At 47.8% G+C, this 20867-nt stretch overlaps 1 protein-coding gene across 2 annotated transcripts; it reads left to right on the top strand.

The window, feature by feature from the left end:
* Positions 1-458: 458 nt before the first annotated feature.
* Positions 459-20594, top strand: LOC147238454 (urea transporter 1). Of its 2 annotated transcripts, XM_086196913.1 has the most exons (9): positions 459-1566; positions 3678-3812; positions 4064-4253; positions 4729-4857; positions 5042-5231; positions 7248-7395; positions 17424-17558; positions 18811-18860; positions 19153-20594. In XM_086196913.1, the coding sequence occupies exons 2-9, from the start codon at positions 3686-3688 to the stop codon at positions 19333-19335; spliced, it is 1152 nt and encodes a 383-aa protein (XP_086053039.1). In that variant the 5' UTR covers positions 459-1566; positions 3678-3685; the 3' UTR covers positions 19336-20594. The 2 variants fall into 2 exon arrangements, with proteins under 2 accessions (XP_086053039.1, XP_086053040.1); XM_086196914.1 differs by lacking the exon at positions 459-1566 and having other exon boundaries at positions 2441-3812.
* The last annotated feature ends 273 nt before the right edge of the window (positions 20595-20867 follow it).

The following is a 20867-nucleotide window of genomic DNA, read 5'->3' as shown; positions in this document are numbered from 1 at the left end:
CTGACGTCAGAGGGCGGGGCGCCGCGGAGCGACTGAGTCTGCCCGAACCCAAAGCCGACAGCAGTGAAGGTGTGCTGGTCCATGAAGGAGGCCGGCTGGATGAGTGTAGCATGAGTGGAGCCCTGGCCTGCCGTTGTTCTAAAGTCCTTCCATCTGTCAGCCATTGCTCTTCCGTCTCATGTTTGCTCTCAGTTGCTTCCCTGCGAGGATGGAGAACCTGTCGCGCGTGCACGTAGCCATGTTGTTCTCTACAGAACGCGTGAGTGTTCTCCTGAGTGTGGCGGCTAGCTGTTAGCTGTTAGCCGTCGGAAGGAAGCCCTGAAGACCCAGTGACTGCTGTTTTGTTTTTTTGCAGCTTGACAGGTCCAGTCAGGGCGGTGTTGAAGTTTCCCTGGAAGCTGATTGAATGCTGATTAAGTAATAGAACAATGAGAGACGTACTCATCACCATGGAAACAAAGAGAAATGACTGCTGTTCTCCCCCTGCTCTCACCCCCACCCGTCCCCCCAATCCCTCTTCTGGAGATGATGTCCTCTCTGGTGTCACTGTGAGTTTCATGTCCTCACACTCACAGCCAATCCGTGGGGACCTCATAATTCAATGTTTGTGCAACAAGGAGCTGTTAGAACATTTTATGAGACAATCAAGCCTTTAGTTTTGACTTGAGAGGAAACTGAGACTAAGCACGAGGGTGAAGAGTGTGAAAATTGCATCTCGCGGTCCAGATGGGCTGCAAATATTCACCATCTCATTTGGGAAGCTATCAAGCTTCATTTGCTGCGGTGATTGGAGTCTTTCAGCCGCCTCAAGATGCGCTGCTGCTGGGGGGGTGTCCGTGGACGGAGCCCCACTTTCTCTGGAGTGCTCCTGGCTCTCTTAAGTCTGCCGCAGGTTAAGCAAAGAAACCCTAAAATTATCGGGGTTTAGTGTCCTTTCAAGTTCAGAATAACACCAAAGTGCTGCAGCTTCATTCCGTCTGGTGTCTGTGTAACCTGGACAAAACCCGCCTTCATGTCCTCAGCAGGAGGTCAAGCGCCCTCCTCTCGTGACGCAGCGTAGCGCCGCGGTGCCCTGCTGCTTGCTGCTGATACGGTTCTCTTGCTGGGTCTTACTGAGGTGGTCTGTTATAAGCACCTTCAAGTCAGAGGTCACGATTCTCCGGTGGCAAATGGTGGATTTCTCCCGTCAGGTTGGAAGTGAGTCTCAGGCAGGTTTGCACTCGAGAGTAACAATAAGATGAAGTGGGAGTCGTAGAGGCGCTGCCGAGTTCAGCTGAGGTGAAGGAGGAGGAGAGTCTGGGAGGAAAGGAGTGAGAGTCAGCTGAGGAGGCCCAGGCCATGAGGATGTCTCCTGGTGCTGCCTCCATCTCGCCCTCACGGTAGACCCCGGACATGCCGGAGTGTTTTTAGCTCATCTGTCCTCGGAGCAAACTGGAGGTCCCCCAGGACGAGGAGAGGAACATCTGGGTCACCTTCCTCAGGTCTTGAATTCGAGCAGCCGGGCAGTGTTGCTGCTGCACTTCAGTGTTGCTGTCCAACAGCAGTCTGACGTGGCAGCAGTGGGAGGTGAGTTTCATTCCTCAGTGTATCACCGCTGCTGATTCTGGCTTACAGCCCATGACAGTAAATGCAGGTAGCTTCAGTCAGTAACCAGCTAGCTTAGCATAAAGGCCGCAAGCAGGTGGCTGCCAGCTGTGACTGCTAAGCTAACTAGCTGCAGCTTCCTTACTGCATCACTGTTCACACTCTCAGCAAGAATGCAAGACACAGTACTGCTGAGGTGTAAAATGCTGCTCTGTTGTTTTAGTGATAGATACCAGTCTGAACCAGTCTGACCAGTCGGACTCCAGAGGGTTAATGGATGTGTGTCTTCTTGAAACATGTTGAGTGCTTTACAAACACAGGCCCGGTGAGTGTTGCACCGTTGGATTGACATCTGAGCGGATTTCAGTCTAGGCTCACTATTCATTTACGACACAGCCCAGCAGTCACACATTAATGCAGACAGGTGACTGCTGGGTGGCTCCACCCAGGACAGCTGTGCTCCCCGACCTTCAGCCTGTGGATGGAAGCACCACACTCATGAATATTTAATAGGAGTGATGAAAGTGGCTGAAGCAGTACGACCGAGGTCCTTAAGGGGAAAATATGTGCAACTGTGTGCGTAAAGAGCAAACGCATCCCGAGGTCAAACTCTCAGTTGTCGGCGCTCACCTGCGTGTCTTCGTCTTATGAGAGTCGCTGGCGCTGGGGTGTGTTTATCTGTAGCTCCGTCCTCGCTTCCCAGCATGTGATTGACAGCTAGAGCCCCGAAGCACAGACGCATTTATTGAGATAAATATGAGATGGATAGAGCGAGCCACGGAGAGGAAGAGGAGGAGAAGGGCTCTTCCTGAATGGCAGAGCAATTTTCCCCAGCAAAAACAAGGTTTTTGAATCTGCGCTCCTCCGACAGTGAAAGAGGTGCTGATGGTATCTGACGCGCACTTCTCGCCTTCACTTCCTGCTCTTTTGATGTGAAAATGGCTGCACGCGCTCACGCAGGTGCACGCAAATGCCTAACCATTATGTTCACACCTGTCAAAAGACAGGATCTCTCTGTCATACAGGTGGAAATCAAAGCAGGAACACAGCCGATGTCATCAGAAAGTATTTTTTCCCTACCAAAGTGGTCTTGAAGTCACTCTTGGCCCAGAAAGTTTTAGCATTTCACTTTTCAAGTGCTCACTAATTGGAGTCTTGAGCTCACAAAGATCATGCCTCCAGAATGCAGGAAGGTGCCAGCCATGTGTATTGAGCTTGACGGCGTTTGATCACGCTAACTAGAACACTTCTTCTGTCAAACTGGCGCCCAACTGGCAGGACTGTCGTTTGTTTCGGTTAGTTTAGTGTTTGTGCGTCGCGTGTCTGGCTTACGAAGAGTTCGGTAACAGATGTTTGTGGACAGTTGAGCTGTCGTTAGCCGTCAGTCTCCATTAGCTTCAAGCTAAATATACGTGGCTGTTTTTTTCTGCATTCTGGTGTCACAAAAACGTAATGAAGGAGGGAAAACCTCAGTTGCGAGCCCGACTCCTGCTAGTGAGTTAGCGAGGGAAGGCCCGGCCCAGTAGACTCAGCTGTCCTTCGGGGACAGCAAAGATTCTCTAAAACAAACCTCACCAAAAGTTTAGTGAAGTGAAGAAGCTTGAGTCAACACCGGTGTTTTCTCTCTGGCTATCTGGGTTATATATTACACCTTTTGGATCAACTGAAGATAACACGATGCCTGCTAATGGCTTCACAAATGCAGGAAAGACAAACATTGAGCCTGTGCTGCAATAAAAAGTGGATGAGTAGCTTAAAAGGACAAACAATAGGTGACGAGATGTCTCAGTGGGCCTTCGCAGGACAGAGAGGACAGGGGAGCATGGTGATTGTGGAATGTAGAGCTCCAGTCGGAGGGAGGACCGCTCCTCTTGACCCATCCTCGTGGGGCTGGACTTTGCTCTTCGCCGGCTTGTTCAGCCGACAGCAGAGTGAATACATTCGGCAGGTTTATAAGTCATCCTGACACCTCATCAGAGGGGAAGAGGCGAAGGGATGAATCAGGAGGAAGAGGAACAAACGCAAGAGTAGGAGAACGTCACAGGTTCCGAGCATCACCGCCACATCAAAATTAGATCCGTTTGCTCTGTCAGCTGCAGGGATGTGGATGGACACCAAAGCAGAGGTGGAGGGCCGCACCTGGAAACATGGCAGCTGGGGCCGGCGTGCGTGGAGCTGCCTGCTGCTGTGCACCGGGGACATGGTGCATGTGGATAAGTACATGCAGGGTAGAAATCTCCCATAATTCACTGGTAGCATTTTATCTGTGGTGTAGTGACGCTCTGAGCTTAAACCTTTGGATTTGTAAGAATTCGTTGGAGAGCGTCTCCTCGTCACGTGACTCCTGGCGATATGACGCACAGATAAAAGCTCGTCAGTATAAAACCTCGACCAAGAAATTGAGTTGAGAGCCGAATTCCAGCATTGCAGGGTCTCACTCTTGATTTTGGACCTTGTTTTCTGTGTCCCCCCCCCCCAGAGAAGTGGTTTGTGCTGCAGCTGACCGTCTGGGGCCTGAGGGGGGTGGCCAGGGTGATTCTAGCCAACAACCCACTGAGTGGTGCTCTCATCCTGGCTGCGCTGTTCTGGGCCTCCCCCTGGCAGGGCCTGCTGGGAACTCTGGGTGCTCTGGCCTCCACGCTAACAGCTGTAATCATAGGACAGGACAGGTGTGTGTGTGTGTGTGTGTGGGGGGGGGGGGGCTGATAAAAGATTTTATTTTTACACAGAAATGTCCCTCCTGAATAATCGAACCCTCATTCATAATCTGTTTGGCGCTTGTAAGCTGTGAAGCCTTGAATTAACTCACCCTGGGACTCAAGCTGATGGAGGATCTGCTTAAAATTCATGAGAACATCAGCAGCATGACTGATGGCGCCGCTTCCACTCGCTCGTCTCACCGTGGCGCCCGCCTCAGCGTTCAGTCCAAGCTCACAACCCAGTGTGAAAAAGGAATCCTGGTTGAACTGCGCCTCCTCATGTTCTTCTGTCTGGCGTTCGGAATAATTGAGAGTTGCTTTGGGTGATGATTCCAAGCTAATGTGTGATTGAAACAAAACTTTTTGTGATTTGGTGTGTGTGTGTGTGTGTGTGTGTGTGTGTGTGTGTGTGTGTGTGTGTGTGTGTGTGTGTGTGCGCGCGCAGTGCTGAGGTGTCAAGAGGTCTCCATGGTTTTAACGGCATGTTGGTGTCTCTGCTGATGGGAGTGTTTAGCTCAGCTGGAGACTGGTACTGGTGGCTGCTGCTGCCTGTGTGCTTGGGCTCAGCAACATGGTGAGACACACACACACACACACACATTTTAGTTTGAAATCACTGGATTGCACTTGTCATTTTTATGAGCACCTGATTGATGGCTGAGCCCTGATTTTAGACCCAAGACATCACATTCACATTTTAGTTTTGTGTACTTTTGCAGTTCTGTCCTCCTCTAAGTAACCCCCCCCCCCCCCCCCAGTGTCCTCCTCTTCAGTGGTCTCTCGCGAGTCTTGGACCGCTGGGACTTGCCGGTCGCTGTGTTTCCCTTCAACATCACCATTGCCCTCTTCCTCCTCTGCACCGGCCCAGATAACCCGTACTTCCCTCACCACCTGGCTACGGCGCCGGGGATGCCGGAGCCCAACGGCACTGAGCTGAGCGCCCTAAAGGTATGCAGCCATGTTTGATTCATTGTTGTCCCGTTTGATTTCAGCTGAGCTGAAGACAGAGCACATAAGGGCTGTCCCTGTCTCACCCTGGGTCCCATACGGTCTCGGCCCAGCTGAGAAGGAGTATTTCCTGGACAACTTTGTTAGTTCTTTTATCCTCAGACAGGAAGGAACGCGAACTCAAGGCTCAGTTAGCATTTGTCCTCATCCGCGTTTGGCAGCCATGACAGCATCTGTCAGAGTGACATTTGCAGGGATATTCAAACAGCGGCAGCTCATCGAGTCATGTGATCAGGACAGCAGATGCACATCACCGCCGGCCTCAAAGGGAAACACTAGAAAGCTGATCTGAGGCCAGTTATCCTCGATGCAGCAGCCACGTCTCCGGAGAGAAGCGATCGAAGCACAATATGCATGAGATCTGCCAGCTATGACTCACTGGTTACTTAGCAACAGTCATCGATGGCGCTCAGTCCAAACCGTTTGATTGGAACGTCGAAGAGCTTGAATGTGATCCCAGAGAAGAAGCCCGAGCGCTATTTTGTCCAGGTGTGGACTTAGAGAGGCAAGCCGAGACCTGAAGACCTCGGCCCTGTGCTCACGCAGGTCCAGCTGACGAGGCAGCGAGTAGTTGAGCTAATTGTACAATCAGTGGATCGATACTCTTGATCAGCTGCATGACTGTTGCTTTAAGAGTAAACTAACATTCCTGGATGATCATCACAAGCTCAGGTTGCTGCTAACATCTGAAAGAAATGTTTAAGGTGTTTGTTGTTTTAAAAGCTAACTCAGAGTCAGCCCCCCCCCCCCCGTGTCCCCCCGTCCATCCATCATGTATACAGCTGATCCTGTACAAGGTTGCAGGGGTGTGGAGCCACCAGCAGCGGCCGGGAGGCGGGGTTCAACCTGGACAGGTCGCTATCAATCACAGGCCTGACACTTTAACACTGTTTGTTCTGTGAGGGGAAACATGAGCAGCGAGCGAGAACCCACCCACACTCTGGGGGAACCCCTCCCCAACAGAGAGCCCCAGACGGCAGGCAGACTCGAACTGGCAACCTTGATGTGACCAACCACTGCAGCAGCAGAACACAAACAGTGTGGCGTTGGTCAGACGCCGAAGTCCAGGGTCACATTTACAGTCCAGAGAAGAGTTGGTCCCTGGTGGCTCTGGTTGGTTCCCTCTCCGTCTTCCCTGTCTTGAAGAGGTTCCCTTCACTCCCTCCTCCACTCCCCGCCTATCGACACAGCTGCTCTCATTTCATAAATTCTCTTTGGTTGATGACTTGACAGCTTTGAATCCTCTAAATCAGTCTCTCTAGCTCTTCAGCCTCCATCCGGTTCTCTCTGACCTGCAAATCCCTTTTTCAATTACCCCTGATCCTCTGCTTTCTTTCTGAAGTTGAGATTAAAATAAAATCTAAAATGTAAAAAAAGATTTCAAGGATGAAACAACAAAGCCATGGATGGAATTTCCTCTCCTCCGTCTGTCCTCCTCCCTCTTTGGTCGTGGCTTGTTCTTTCCTTCCCCTGCTCCTTTTGTTCTCTCCTCCTCTCTCATCTTTCCACCGGTTCTCTCCGGAGATGCCGATGTCGTCAATCCTATTTATATTAAACGTCTCACGCCTGCTTTCTGCTGAGGACGGCGCTCCGGCTGCACTACTGTGCCACGCTGTTGATCACCAGCAACACTCACACACACACAAACACACACACACACACACACACACACTGGTACAGCACAAAGAGGCGCGTCACACGATCAAATAGCATTTACTGACCTGTCAGTATCACCTGGTGCACCCATCCTGTTGCCATGGAAACGCTTCACTTCTCTGCTGGGAATGCAGTGTCTGGGTGAGGGAAGAATGGCAGATTTTAACTGGTAAAGGAGCCACTGGATAGATTTCTCACATTCAGCCATATTTGTAGTTTTTTTTTAAACATGCGGATGTGGTGGTGTCCTACATGAGCCTGCTCCTCACAGCCCTGCTGTGGCTGCTCTGTCCCACCCAGGTGCTGTGTGGCATCCCCCTTGGTGTGGGTCAGATCTTTGCCTGTGGGTCCCTGGGACCCTCACTCCTCATCCTGGGGGCCGTTCTTCTCTACTCCCCCCTGCTGGCCGTCCACGCCCTGCTGGGCTCAGCTGTTGGAACGTTGGCTGGTGAGTGTCTGTGGGTGTTAGATGGAAATATTATCCTGTTTTATTGAAGATCGTAGAGATAAGATACTTGACATACATCCAGTTAGGAAATATGGTGTGTGTGTGTGTGTGTGTGTGTGTGTGTGTGTGTGTGTGTGTGTGTGTGCGCGCACGCGCGCGCATGTGTGTGTGAGAGAGATAAAGACATTTCACACCAGGCAAAATTGGTCAAAACAAATGATGTAATCGATTCCCCAACTTGAAAGCTGCTGGGCAGCGGAGAATTATCACACAGCGTGATTATACAGAATGCTGTTGAAATACTCATCGTGGTATTTCATATACTTCATTGTGTACTATTACAGTACAGTAAACTACCCTGACCAGTCAAGCTGATATCGCAGCCCTGGATTAAGTGTTTCATTTCTCCGTGTTGTTTAATCTGAGCTTCTGTGAGGTCAGAGACCTGGTACCTGACCTGGTCCTGGATCCGGGGGGGGGGGGGCGGGGGGATGAAGCGAGCTGATTGAATGTGAGATGTATGTGGTGCTCATATTACATTCATTATTCATTATTGAAACGGCTCTATAACGTGCGTCAAGCTTCATGACGTGTTCCAAACGATGTAATTGACATCATCAATATCATTTTTATATCGCCATGGTGACAGTGTACTGCAGTACTCATTCCTACTTTTGCCAACAGAATATTGCAGTATCATTGGTAATAAAACCTCCTCTGGCAGCAGCCCAACACGTGACTTCATCCCTGTGCAGCAAATGTTGAATCAGGCGGCTCCAACAAGGTTACAGCAGGTTTATGAGTCCCTTCAGCAGCAACACAGAACGGCAGCAGAGTATAAAACATGAAACCGTAAACGCCGCGGCCCACCGGCTGCTCCCGAGGACACACGGCAATTAGCTCGGCTGTTGATAGCTTATAAACCAACACACAGGCCAGCGGCGGCGGCCTTTTACACTCTGCCTCTTTTCAGGCAGTGTGAGGATGAGAGATGCTTCAGCCTCCTGCTTCCATCTGCTGCTACAACGCCATGTTCTCATACAGTGTGTGTGTGTGTGTGTGTGTGTGCAGCTATGAGTCACTGTAGAAGACAGAGGGGGTGGGAGTTTGCACACACACTAAAACAATGGACACTTGCTAACAGTGGCTGGCAGGCACACACACACATACACACACTGCTGTGCTGAAATCAAAGCAATGTGAATGTAGTGTGTGTGTGTGTGCGTGCGTGGGCAAGGGAGGCGACAGGAAACGGCTGGGGTGCGACAGTTAAATGAACAAGGCAGCAAATAGGGGTTTTAGCGCTGTTATGTTCCTCCTCCGCCTTCATCTTTCCTCCTCCACCTTTTCGTCAGCGAGCTTCTCTTCCTCACTGAGGGATTTTAGCTGGAGTTCAGACGAAGCCAAGCCACGTTGGTGTCAACCTGAGGTTAGGCAAGGGTTGAAGGGTAGAGGGGTGGCGACGCACCATGAGATGTTTTGACTTGGGATGCCGCTTCCATGAACGCGCACAAGCAAGAGTTCGTTCCACCGAACGCTCCAGCTGGTCACCCCCTTTGTTTAGTGCTGAGTCATCAAGGTGGCAGTGAGTTTGTTTTCATCTAAGTTCTCGGAGTTATTGTGATATGACTGACAGAGAGGACAGATTTGACCTGACAGGCTCCTCCAGAGTTTGTAAAGGGATCATTTTTGGATATTGGAGTAGCCATTAGCTTCAAGCTAACTACACGTGGCTGCTTCTGTCTGCATTCTAGATGCACAAGTAAGTATGGATAAAATACCTGGTAGACAAACCTCCCCCTTTCAGTGGGAAGCAGGGCTTTCAAAGAGTGAGGTCACCAGAGAGGACGGTAGATAAGTGGGTCACCAGCTGAAGTGGGCTGTTTGGAGCAGCTGGTGGTCAGCTGATGTAGCAGCTGATGAACTGAGCAGGTCTGTCTAGATGAACACTGGGCTCCACTTTAACCACTGGACCGGCCCCCAGTGGCCTGGGGAACCTGCTGGGGACAAACTGTTAGCATGCTGATGAAAACAGGTGGATCATCCATGTCAGAGGAAGAAGAACAAAGAAAGCATTGAATGGAATGATAATAAAACAGATGAATAGTGAACCTGACATATTGATTGATGCGTGCTGCTGTCACGTGAACAGCTGTCACGTGAGCAGCTGTCACGTGAACAGCGTTGGTATTGATCGGTATTGATTGATACGTGCTGCTGACACCACCCTGGCTGTCACTGCGGTGCAGCTGGGACAGATGTGCTGGAGCTCCAGTGTGAGCGATCAGCCCCTGTCACTGAGATCATTCTGGATCAAAACCACTGAGAGTTGTAGGAGCTTGTAGCACGACTCAGACAGGAAACAGATACAATGTTCCCCGTGCCAGTGTGCGCCCTTTCTGGGGGAGGAGTTCAGGGGCTGAATGTGGGCCGGGTCCCCCGACCTCCTGCTGTATGTGCATGAAGGCTTCAGAAATGGATCAGAGACAAAGGGATGTGGCTCGAGAAGTCAGCCAGGGGGCGCCGCTGAACTATGCTGCTTTGTGTTTACGATGCTCACGAACATGGAAATGTCACATGATCCCAGAGCATCAGGCAGCAGAGAGAGGAGCAAGCGAGCTCACCTCTCCTGCATGTCCAGGCAGTAAAACACGCTGTCGTTGCAGAGTAAACACAGGAGTCATTGATACATGAATTAAGGCCCCGTCCCATTTAGCTGGAGGTCCATGAGTTAGAAGTGTGGCTCACTGGAATGAATAATGAATTAGATCAATTACACTCGCGTCTAACCTGCAAGGACACGTCAGAATGGCTGCTGAGGAAGTAACTCCAGAAATAATACCAAAAGAAATGTCCTGCCTCGCCACAGGAAACGGCCCGCAACTGAAACGACCAGATATCAGAGTGTGCAGCTCCAGGCAAATACAATACAACAAAACAAGAGAGCAAAAACGGATAAATGTTTCCAGCGCTCACAACCTTGAGTGGGATCTCTGAGTCAGACGAGGCCTTCAGAGGAGCAGCAGTGAAATCCTCATCGACGACCAAACCAAACCGTGGGCTTTTAGCTAAATCCCTCAGGGACGAGCAGATCATGACCCCCCCGTACCCTTCACCTCTGTGAATGTAGCGCCATCATCAGGTTTAATTTGTAGATTCATCAGCTTTCCTCTCAGCCTAGCTGCACTTTCTCATCAGTGCTAAGAAGCCAGTGTGGTCATGCTAACATGCTAACAAGCTCGATAAGTGGCTCAGGGCCACAGGGACCCCGGAGAAGAGGAGGAGCAGCTGGGAGGAGGAGGAGGAGGAGGAGGAGGAGCAGCTGGGAGGAGGAGGAGGAGCAGCTGGGAGGAGGAGGAAGAGCAGCTGGGAGGAGGAGGAGGACACCGTTCACCCCCTGACAGTGTGGGAGGTTGAATGACGCCTCCGATAATTAATACCAGACTGTTAACAATGACTGCCTGGATGTGTGTCTCCACCCGAACAGACACATCTGGACTTTGGTCTTGTAAAGATTTGTTTAAGACATTTGATACATGAATGATTAGAAATAAGTGCCATATTTATGTATAATATGATACATAGTGGTTGTAGTCTTGCAGGTAGTAGCATAGCAGACAGACAGACAGACTAGTTTATTAATCCCTTCTGGATGTTCCGCCAGGGAAAATGCACTCTCCTCAACATACATTCACAGCACTGTTACCATAGAATAGACTAAAAATAGCAAAGAAGAGAAAACTAAAGACTATATATAGATATATAGATGTGTGTGTATGTGTATATATATATATATATATATATAGAGAGAGAGAGAGAGAGAGAGATGTGTATATACATGTATATATATATAGATAGATATATATGTGTATATATATAGATATATATGCATATATATTGATATATATGTATATATAGATATATATGCATATATATTGATATATATGTATATATAGATATATATGCATATATATAGATATATATGCATATATATATAGATATATGTATATATAGATATATATGCATATATATGTATGTATATAGATATATATGTATATATAGATATATATGCATATATATGTAGATATATGCATATATATGTAGATATATATGCATATATATGTAGATATATGCATATATGTGTAGATATATATGCACATATATAGATATATATGCACATATATCTATATATGCATATATATAGATATATATGCGTATATATGTATATATGCGTGTATATATATGCGTATATATGTATATATGCGTGTATATATATGCGTATATATGTATATATGCGTGTATATATGTGCGTATATATGTATATATGCGTGTATATATATGCGTATATATGTATATATGCGTGTATATATATGCGTATATATGTATATATATGCGTATATATGTATATATATGCGTGTGTATATATGCGTATATATGTATATATATGCGTGTGTATATATATGCGTATATATGTATATATGCGTGTGTATATATATGCGTATATATATGCGTGTGTATATATATGCGTATATATGTATATATATGCGTGTGTATATATATGCGTATATATGTATATATATGCGTGTGTATATATATGCGTATATATGTATATATATGTATATATGTATATATATGCGTGTATATATATGCGTATATATAATATATATAATAATATATATGCGCATATATGCGCATATATATGCGCATACGTATATGCGTATATATGCGTATATATATGCGTTTATATATGCGTATATATGCGTTTATATATGCGTATATATGCGTATATATATGCGCGTATATATATGCGCATATATATGCGTATATATGTATGCATGTATATATGCGCATATATATGCGTGTATATATGCGCGTATATATGTATGCATATATATATATATGCATATATACATGTGCGTGTGCCTGTGTGTACCTGGATGGTTATGTTTATGTGCATAGTGACAGGAATAATCATAATATTAATTGTTCTCAATTGTTATTATAACAATAATAATTATAACAATAATAATGATGATGATATAATACAATAAAAAATATAACAATAGTTATAATAATAATAATAATAATAATAATAATAATAATAATAATAGCAGCATTAGGAACAAGAATTATTATAATAATAATAATAATAATAATAATAATATGCATATTCATCCCGACCACTGAGCTGGCCCGCCTGATCAGCTTCTCCAGCCTGGAGAGGTCTGCCTTTGTCACACTCGCCCCCCAGCACACCACAGCGTAGGAAAGGACGCTGAAGACCACAGACTGATAGAACATCCACAGGAGCCTCCTGCAGATGTTGAAGGCTCTCAGCCTCCTCAGGAAGTACATCCTGCTCTGAGCCTTCTTGTACAGCTGCCTCGTGTTGCTCGTCCAGTCCAGCCTGTTGTCCAGCCACAGCCCAAGATATTTATAGGTCTGTACGACCTCGACCTCCTCCGTTCCTATCAGAACTGGTCTAGGTCTGGGTCTGTCCCTCCCAAAGTCAATGACCAGCTCCTTAGTTTTGGAGGTGTTGAGGTGCAGGCTGTTGTTGTGGCACCAGGCAACAAAGTTCCTCACCAGGCACCTGTACTCCTCCTCTTCATTGTCCCTGATACACCCCACGATGGCTGTGTCATCTGCGAACTTCTGGATGTGACACAGTTCAGAGTTGTAGCAGAAGTCCACGGTGTACAGGGTGAAGAGGATAGGGGACAGTACAGTCCCCTGCGGAGCACCGATGCTGCTGACCACAGTGTCAGACGTGATGTCCTTCAGCCTGACGAACTGTGGCCTGTCGGTGTGGTCACTGGAGACCCAAGCAATCAGGCCGGGGTCCACTGGCATTTGTAGGAGCTTGTCCTGTAGTGCAGGGGGCTGGATCGTATTAAAGGCACTTGAGAAATCCAGGAAGAGGATCCTCACTGTGCCTTTCCCCTTGTCCAGATGCGAGTGGGCTCGGTGTAGCAGGTAGAGGACGGCGTCCTCCACACCGACCTTCCCCCGGTAGGCAAACTGTAGAGGGTCCTCAGCATGCTGCACCTGAGGCCTGAGGAGGTTGAGGAAGAGCCGCTCCAGAGTCTTCATCAGGTGTGAAGTTAGTGCCACCGGTCGGAAGTCGTTCAGCTCGCTGAGCCGGTTCTTTTTAGGAACTGGAACGATGCATGACGTCTTCCATAGGGTGGGCACTTTCCCGAGCTGCAGACTCAGGTTGAAGACCCGTTGTAGCGGCTCCCCCAGTTCAGCAGCACAGGTCTTGAGGAGCCGGGGACACACTCTGTCTGGTCCCGCTGCCTTTCAGGGCCGAAGCTTCCTCAGTTCTCCTCTCACCTGGTCAGCTGTGAAGCAAGGAGGGGGTTGTGGAGATTGTGAGAAGGGGGGGTGGTGGAGGGAGGGGTGGAGGGGGGCTGCTCTGTTGCTGTGGGGGGGGGGGGCGGTGGGCTATGGAGTAGGAAGGAGGCTGCTGAGGGGGAGGGGGGCACTGGAGGGGGGTGTGAGGTGGACTGGCTGAACCTGTTGAAGAACTTGTTCAGGTCATTTGCTCTCTCCACCCCTCCCCCCTCCGTGCTGGTCCTGGCTTTGTGGCCGGTGATGGTTTTGACGCCCTCCCAGACCTCCCTCAAGTTGTTCTCCTTCAGCTTTTGCTCCACCTTCATGGCATGTACTTAGAAGTATGCCAATGTCAGAGGATAAAAGACAGAATTAAAATGTTCGGCGTTGCCAGCAGGATTGAGTGGTCGACAAACCGAAGCTCACGCTGGTGATTTATTACTGAGCTCACGTTCCACCATTCATCTGCATCACGTTCCCCCGAAGGGCGTGGAAGTGCAGAGGAAATAGTCCATCAGCAAAACCTCAAAAGCCCACTGTGTGAATATGTCCTCACAGTGCACACACACACACACACACCTACGCGCGCACACACACACTTACGCACACACCTACGCGCGCACACACACACACACCTACGCGCGCACACACGCACACACAGACACACACACACCTACGTGCGCACACGCACACACAGACACACACACACCTACGTGCGCACACACACACACTTACGCACACACCTACGCGCGCGCACACACACACACACCTACGCGCACACACACACTTACGCACACACCTACGCGCGCGCGCACACACACACACCTACGCGCACACACACACACACACACACACACACACAAGCACACACCAGCAGGGTAGAAAGAGAGTAAACATCTTCATATGCACTGCAGCTTCCCAACCACACACCCATTAATGGCACCATTATTGTGGGAGGGCAGGAGAAGAGAAGATGGTGGATGTGAAGTGAAATAAGGAAAAGAGTCTCCACATGAGTGGGGGGGCACGTGGCGGTCCCGCCTCAGGACCAGGCAGTTAAGCTGCCCCTCAGTGCAGGAGCTAGTATTTGTACTGCTGTCACTTTGTTTATTGAGTACTACTGTGTTTTTCAGCCTGCTGGTTTGAGAACCAGAACTGCAGCGCAGCAGAGATGACAACGCAAACATGCAACCGCTGTGTGTGAATACTTTGAGACCTGGCTGTTCTCTCTGTCACACAGTCCGACAGTGTTCAGGTACTATTATAATATTACTCCAACTGAAGAGAGTAACAGTACATGATGTCTCATACAAGCTCCCACACAAGCGTGTATGAACAAGAGAAACTGCCTGGCGAGAGCGCAGCAGGAGGATCAGCTGGGTGGGGCTGCAGGACTCTCTCACTCCCCCCTCTCTCTCACTCCCCCCTCTCTCTCACTCCCCCCCCTCTCTCCCTCTCTTTCTCTCTCCCTCTCTTTCTCAATCCCCCCTCTCTCACTCCCCCCTCTCTCCCTCTCCCACACACACACACACACACATTAAGACTTTCGTTCATTTCCTGCGGACTCTAGCCTCACTTCCTACTGTCGCGCGCTGTCCTGAATTACGGGTGGGTCCTCAGTCTGGTTCCTGTCCCTCAAGGAGACCTCAGGCTGCATTGTCCCTCCTGCTGAGACTGCAGACGGACTCAGGTTCAGTCATTAGATGAGAATGTGAGCTGGTATCATCAACCCTGTGCACCAAGTCCCTTATTAACATGGTTGTCTGTGTAAAAGTTCTCTGTACTGTGCCTTTAATGTGTGTGTGTGTGTGTGTGTGTGTGTGTGTGTGTGTGTGTGTGTGTATATACACGTATATTTATTTTTATATATATATATATATGTGTGTGTATGTATTTATATATATGTATGTATTTATATATTTATATATATGTATTTATATATTTATATATATATGTATGTATATATTTATATATATATGTAAATTTACATATATATATGTAAATTTACATATATATATATGTAAATTTACATATATATATACACATATTTTTATACACACATATACACATGTATATTCATATATGTATATATACACACACACGTGTGTATATATACATACACTAGGGATGTAATGGTTCATTTTAACAACGATTTGATTTGAGTCACGATTCATTGTTGCCGATTCGATTCAAGGACGGTTTTAATTCATTGAGAACGATTCGATCCTAACCCTTCAGTAACTTTTGCCAAAACTTCAACTGTTGTGACTGTGACATAAAAACCTGGATCCTGGACAGTTCAGGCCAAGTTTCACAGATCTCTGCTGTGTGTTGTTGGGGAATCAGGTTTAAAGTCATGGATATTTGGATTCTGAGGGTAATTTCTTTTGCCTGAGCTGAGTTCTGGCCGAGTTCCTTCGTAAACATGCTAGCGACACTCGAGCTTCCTGCAGAGCTGCGTTACCTCGCTCTGCTGCAGCAGCGGTAACCCTGGAGGAGGTACCTGGACGGTCCTGGTCCAGTGAAATCCCATGGCGCCTCAGTAGGTGGTTGAACAGATGAGTCGTGTTGCCGTTGTTTTTTTCTTTCATGTACGTATTCTACAAACAGCGACCAACTCATGTAAACTCCTCCGTCTTTATAAAAGCCAAAGTGTTTCCATAAATGATGGCTGGAAAATTTCTCTCTCTCCTCTGCCACCTGCCATGCTGTGTTGTTGCTGAGATCCGTGCTTCTGCCGGCGCGTACCACTGACGTCACAGACAGGCAGACTCAGTCGAGTGACGTTTAACGGGTCTAAAAGCGCCAAAAACACACAATCGCCACAGTAACGATTTCATCGATTCTGTGACCATTTAAAATGATTCTTAATCTGTCGTTCGGAAGGCCAATCTTTTGATGTAGTTGAATCGTAGGAATAGAAATCGATCCATAGATCAATGGTTACACCCCTGATATACACACACTCAGCATATATACTTGCGCTTTGTGCAGCGCCACTAAACCTGCTCCACCTCTCCAAGCCACGCCTCCAGCGTTGCTTCCACCTCCAGCTGCTTTGATCTGAGCGTCTGGTGCTGCCACAGTCTGATGTTCTGTTTCTGTTGTCTTCACTCTTGAGAGCTGCTGCTAAGGACGACCCGCAGCCCGCTGAGACTCACCTGTTGATGTGAGTCACAGGTGAGCCTCAGGAGTGACAGCAGAAGTCTGCAGCAGCACCTCACAGGCTGAGTGAAGGACCTCAGCTTTACGTTGATGTGGAAGGCGTGAGCTTGATGAGGGGCGTGTCAGAGGACTCCATGGAGGTCCAGACACTCACGTCACACTTGAGCGCTAACGGCTCTGGAAGCACTCTGGAGCTGACAGGCCCAGCAGCAGCATCATGTGATTACCTTGAACACACAGTGCAGATGCACACCAGCAGCTGCTTCATGAATTCCTCTTGATGGCGTTCAGCTGGGTTGTGAGCTCCGTACCTGATCAGGTTCCTGCTGAGCCTTTCATTCCTGCATCGAAGGAATCTAAGATGTCTGGACATTTGCTCCTGACAGGAAACATCCAACAGTGGCTGGCGCCCTCACATGGATGATTTTAGTATTTTACATTCAGGATCTTTCTGTGTGTGTGTGTGTGTGTGTGTGTGTGTGTGTGTGTGTGTGTGTGTGTGTGTGTGTGTGTGTGCGTGTGCGCAGGTCTGTCCATGGCGGTGCGTCATGCTTCTCTCTACTCTGGTCAGTTGGGGTTTAATGGAGCTCTGGGCTGCATGGCTGTAGGAGGACTCTTCTTCACCTTCAGCTGGAGGACGCACCTGTTTGCCATTGCCAGCGGTAGGACACTCACACTTGCGCACACACACACACACACACACACTTACACACGTATGCACTGTCTGTTGTTCCTTGTGACACAGTTATGATGTAACACATTTCATAAAGACTCATGAAGAGCATTTATAGGCTTGTGTGTGTGTGTGTTTGGCCAGCAACACTCCTGTCTCGTCTCATCCGTCTCCCAGCAGGCTTCGTTGTGTCAACTGCTTTCAACTCATTTGTAAAAGAAATCTCTTTTTTCGGAAAGGGAGCGTTGAGGAATAATTTGAAACCTCTGTTTTGAAAACTTCTAAACTTCAAGATAAAATCAGTCAAATGCGTGTATTATGTTCACTTAACTGTCTCATACTTTGTCATCAACAAAATCTTAATGATTTTTGGAGAGACGAGACAGTAAACTGGTTTTATTTTCCAAGAATTCGTCTGTATTGTTGTTGTTGCTGTTGTCTGCCACTAGAGGGCAGTGCGATGAAACGCGTGTCGGCACAAGGACATGAACAAATACCAAAGCAATATCATTATTATTATTATTATTGTTAACATATATCACATCTCCAAGTGGCCACAGTGCAACACCTTCAGCACCTCGTGTCCGTCCCGCCGTGCAGCCTGAGCTGATGTTGTAGCAGGAAGTGTTCAACTTAATTAGAGTGATTGATTTTATGTAAATACCAAAAACTCCCTGGGGTTTCATTAAAGTTCACTTAACTTTGGAGCTTGAAACCACAGAAACATCCAAAAGTCAAAGGCACAAAAGCGAGCAGTCCAACTCTCCCTCTCGGGCGCTGGAGCTTTTATGGGTCGCTGATGGTCTCATAAATTTCTTGGACGTTTTGAGCTCAAGCCTGAGTCACTGGTCCCTCCCTGCATCTGCTGAATCATCCTCAGGTGCTGAATCACGCCTCTGCGTTTAGATGTGAAGGCATTTGGGTAGAAATGCACAAATATCATTGAACCCCACGTCTCCCCGAAGGCGTCTGGCATTAAGTGGAACCTGCTGGCAGCGTGCGTGGCCCCGATTGATCGGCGTGGTCGCTTCTTCGCCGCTTCCCCTCCCCCTCTGAACTGATTTGTATCCTTTGACAGAGACTTGGTCTGCTGCTGCAGCTGGAGAACTTTAGAAATTAGAGCAGATTATCTGTTCTCATCAGAGAAACACCATCCACAGTGCCGAGGCGGCGCTCCCATGTACGTCAGCAGCCACGTGTTGAGGATATATTTGTCTGAGTCTCTTGTCTTCTGCTTGCAGCCTTCCTGGCCGCGTACGCTGACATCGCTCTGAGCAATCTGCTGGCAACCGTGAGTGCACACTCCTCTGACTCCGTTTAGCCTGATCAACTGTTTCAGGGTGTAGTGAATCTGAAGGGTGCGTATCAGGAAAAGTCTCTTGTTGGAGTTCACTTTACGTCTCAGGACAAACTCAGAACACCTGTCAGGTGTGTTTTCCCTGAGTCCCGTTACCCCAACAAATTAAAGGCCAAAACTGAAACGTGTCAGCCTCAACTTTCAGTCCTGCTGCTGATACAAAGACTGAGTTCTAGCAAAGATGACGTCGTTGGCAGCAACTGCTTATGTCTGACTCTCTCCTCAGGTGGGTCTCCCAGCATGCAGTTGGGCTGCTACTCTGACATTCACACTGATGCTGTTGCTGAGCGGCACTTTGGCTGCATACCGCATCCCTATGGATCAGGTGAAGGCCCCCGAACACAACCTGCACTCCCGTAGCCGGTGGGAGGCTGGAAGTACTGCAGACAGAGAGAGTACTGATGTGTAGCACCTCACACACACACATCCTTGTACTCACATCTTTGTGAGGACTTTCATTGACATAATTCTTTCCCTAGCCCCTCCCCCCAACCCTCTCCACTGACTCCCTGACCCTAAACTTGACCCTAAACCTAACCTGAACCTGATTCTAACCTTGACCCTAAAACTAAGTCTTGACCTTCAAACAGCCCTTCGAAGATGTGAGGACCGGCTAAAATGTCCTCACTCTGTTGGTTGAATATGTATTGTAGTCCTCACTATGTAGCAAGTACAAGAACACACACACACACACACACACTCAACTGTTTGATGCTCATGACAATCATTTTTATGGACATTTTATGAACTCATGTTTATTTCACAAGTGTTCGCGATGACTACTTGGCAGTAGAACGCCGAAAGCTTGATGAAGTCAGCGTCTCGTCTGCCGGGGATGTAGTGCCCCCGCAGGGACGATCAGGAGAAGTGTAGATGGAGGAAGTGACGAGTGTTGATGCTCAGAGTCGCTTAGCGAGGAGGAAGCTGGAGGACGGCTGTTGTCTCACGGCCACTTCTATCAAGAAAATATGCACTGAAAACATGATTGTGACTCTGTCACCGGTTGGGAGTCACTCTGCATAACACAAGAAAACAGCAACGAGTTGAAGGGAAAGAAAACATCTTTTAATAATCATGAAATCAACAAGTAACAGTTTCACTGTTACCTTCAATAAAAACAAGGTTCTACAGCTTTTCCTCCCCTTTCATGACCCTGCATGGACACCGTGATAAAGACGTGACTGTTGATCCGGCTGTGGCCCAGGGAAGACACACAGTGACACCATGACACACACGATGAGGGACTCCTGGTACCTTAGTAGATTACATTTACTGTATATTCATCTTCTATTCCCCAACACACTCATGCCCCACCCCGCACACACACACACACACACACACACACACACATACACACACACGCACACCCGCCAGAGATGTTTAAAAACCTGGATTCGAGACATTCTGCCATAAACGACAACGGCTTTTAAAACATGTCTGACGCCTTCACTGTTCAGACATGAGACGAGATTCTCGACTCATGAACGAAGAACACAGAAAACAGTGGGAAGAAACATACAAAAGTGCCTTTCAGTCTGCGATTGATTGATTGATTGATTGATTGCTCAAGCATAAGAATAATAAAATTAATTAAAAGTATAAATACAAATGCACAAACAGTTGTGTTTTCTTAAGCTGCATTACAAAAGATGAACATTCTTGGTTCTTCATACTTTCAGTTGCGGAGTTGAATGAATGATTGTGCTTCTAATAGTGTGTGTGTGTGTGTGTGTGTGTGTGTGTGTGTGTGTGTGTGTGTGTCCTTATATGTATGTTGGAGAAAGGCAGAAATGACAGCTGTCAATTGATATTTTTGCACTCGCACACAAACTCACACACACAGTCACACACACACACACACAGAGTCACACACACACCATGCATGTATACCAGTTGTGTTTACAGTAGCTGACAAATGTGTGAAATGTGGGAGAGGTATCG

The sequence above is a fragment of the Aulostomus chinensis genome, chromosome 24 (assembly GCF_037954235.1).
Source record: "Aulostomus chinensis isolate RoL2024-O1b breed Wild chromosome 24, RoL_Achi_v1.0, whole genome shotgun sequence".
NCBI lineage: Eukaryota > Metazoa > Chordata > Actinopteri > Syngnathiformes > Aulostomidae > Aulostomus > Aulostomus chinensis.
The sequence above is the reverse complement of the archived record's forward strand: the minus strand, read 5'-3'. Positions and strand labels throughout refer to the sequence as shown.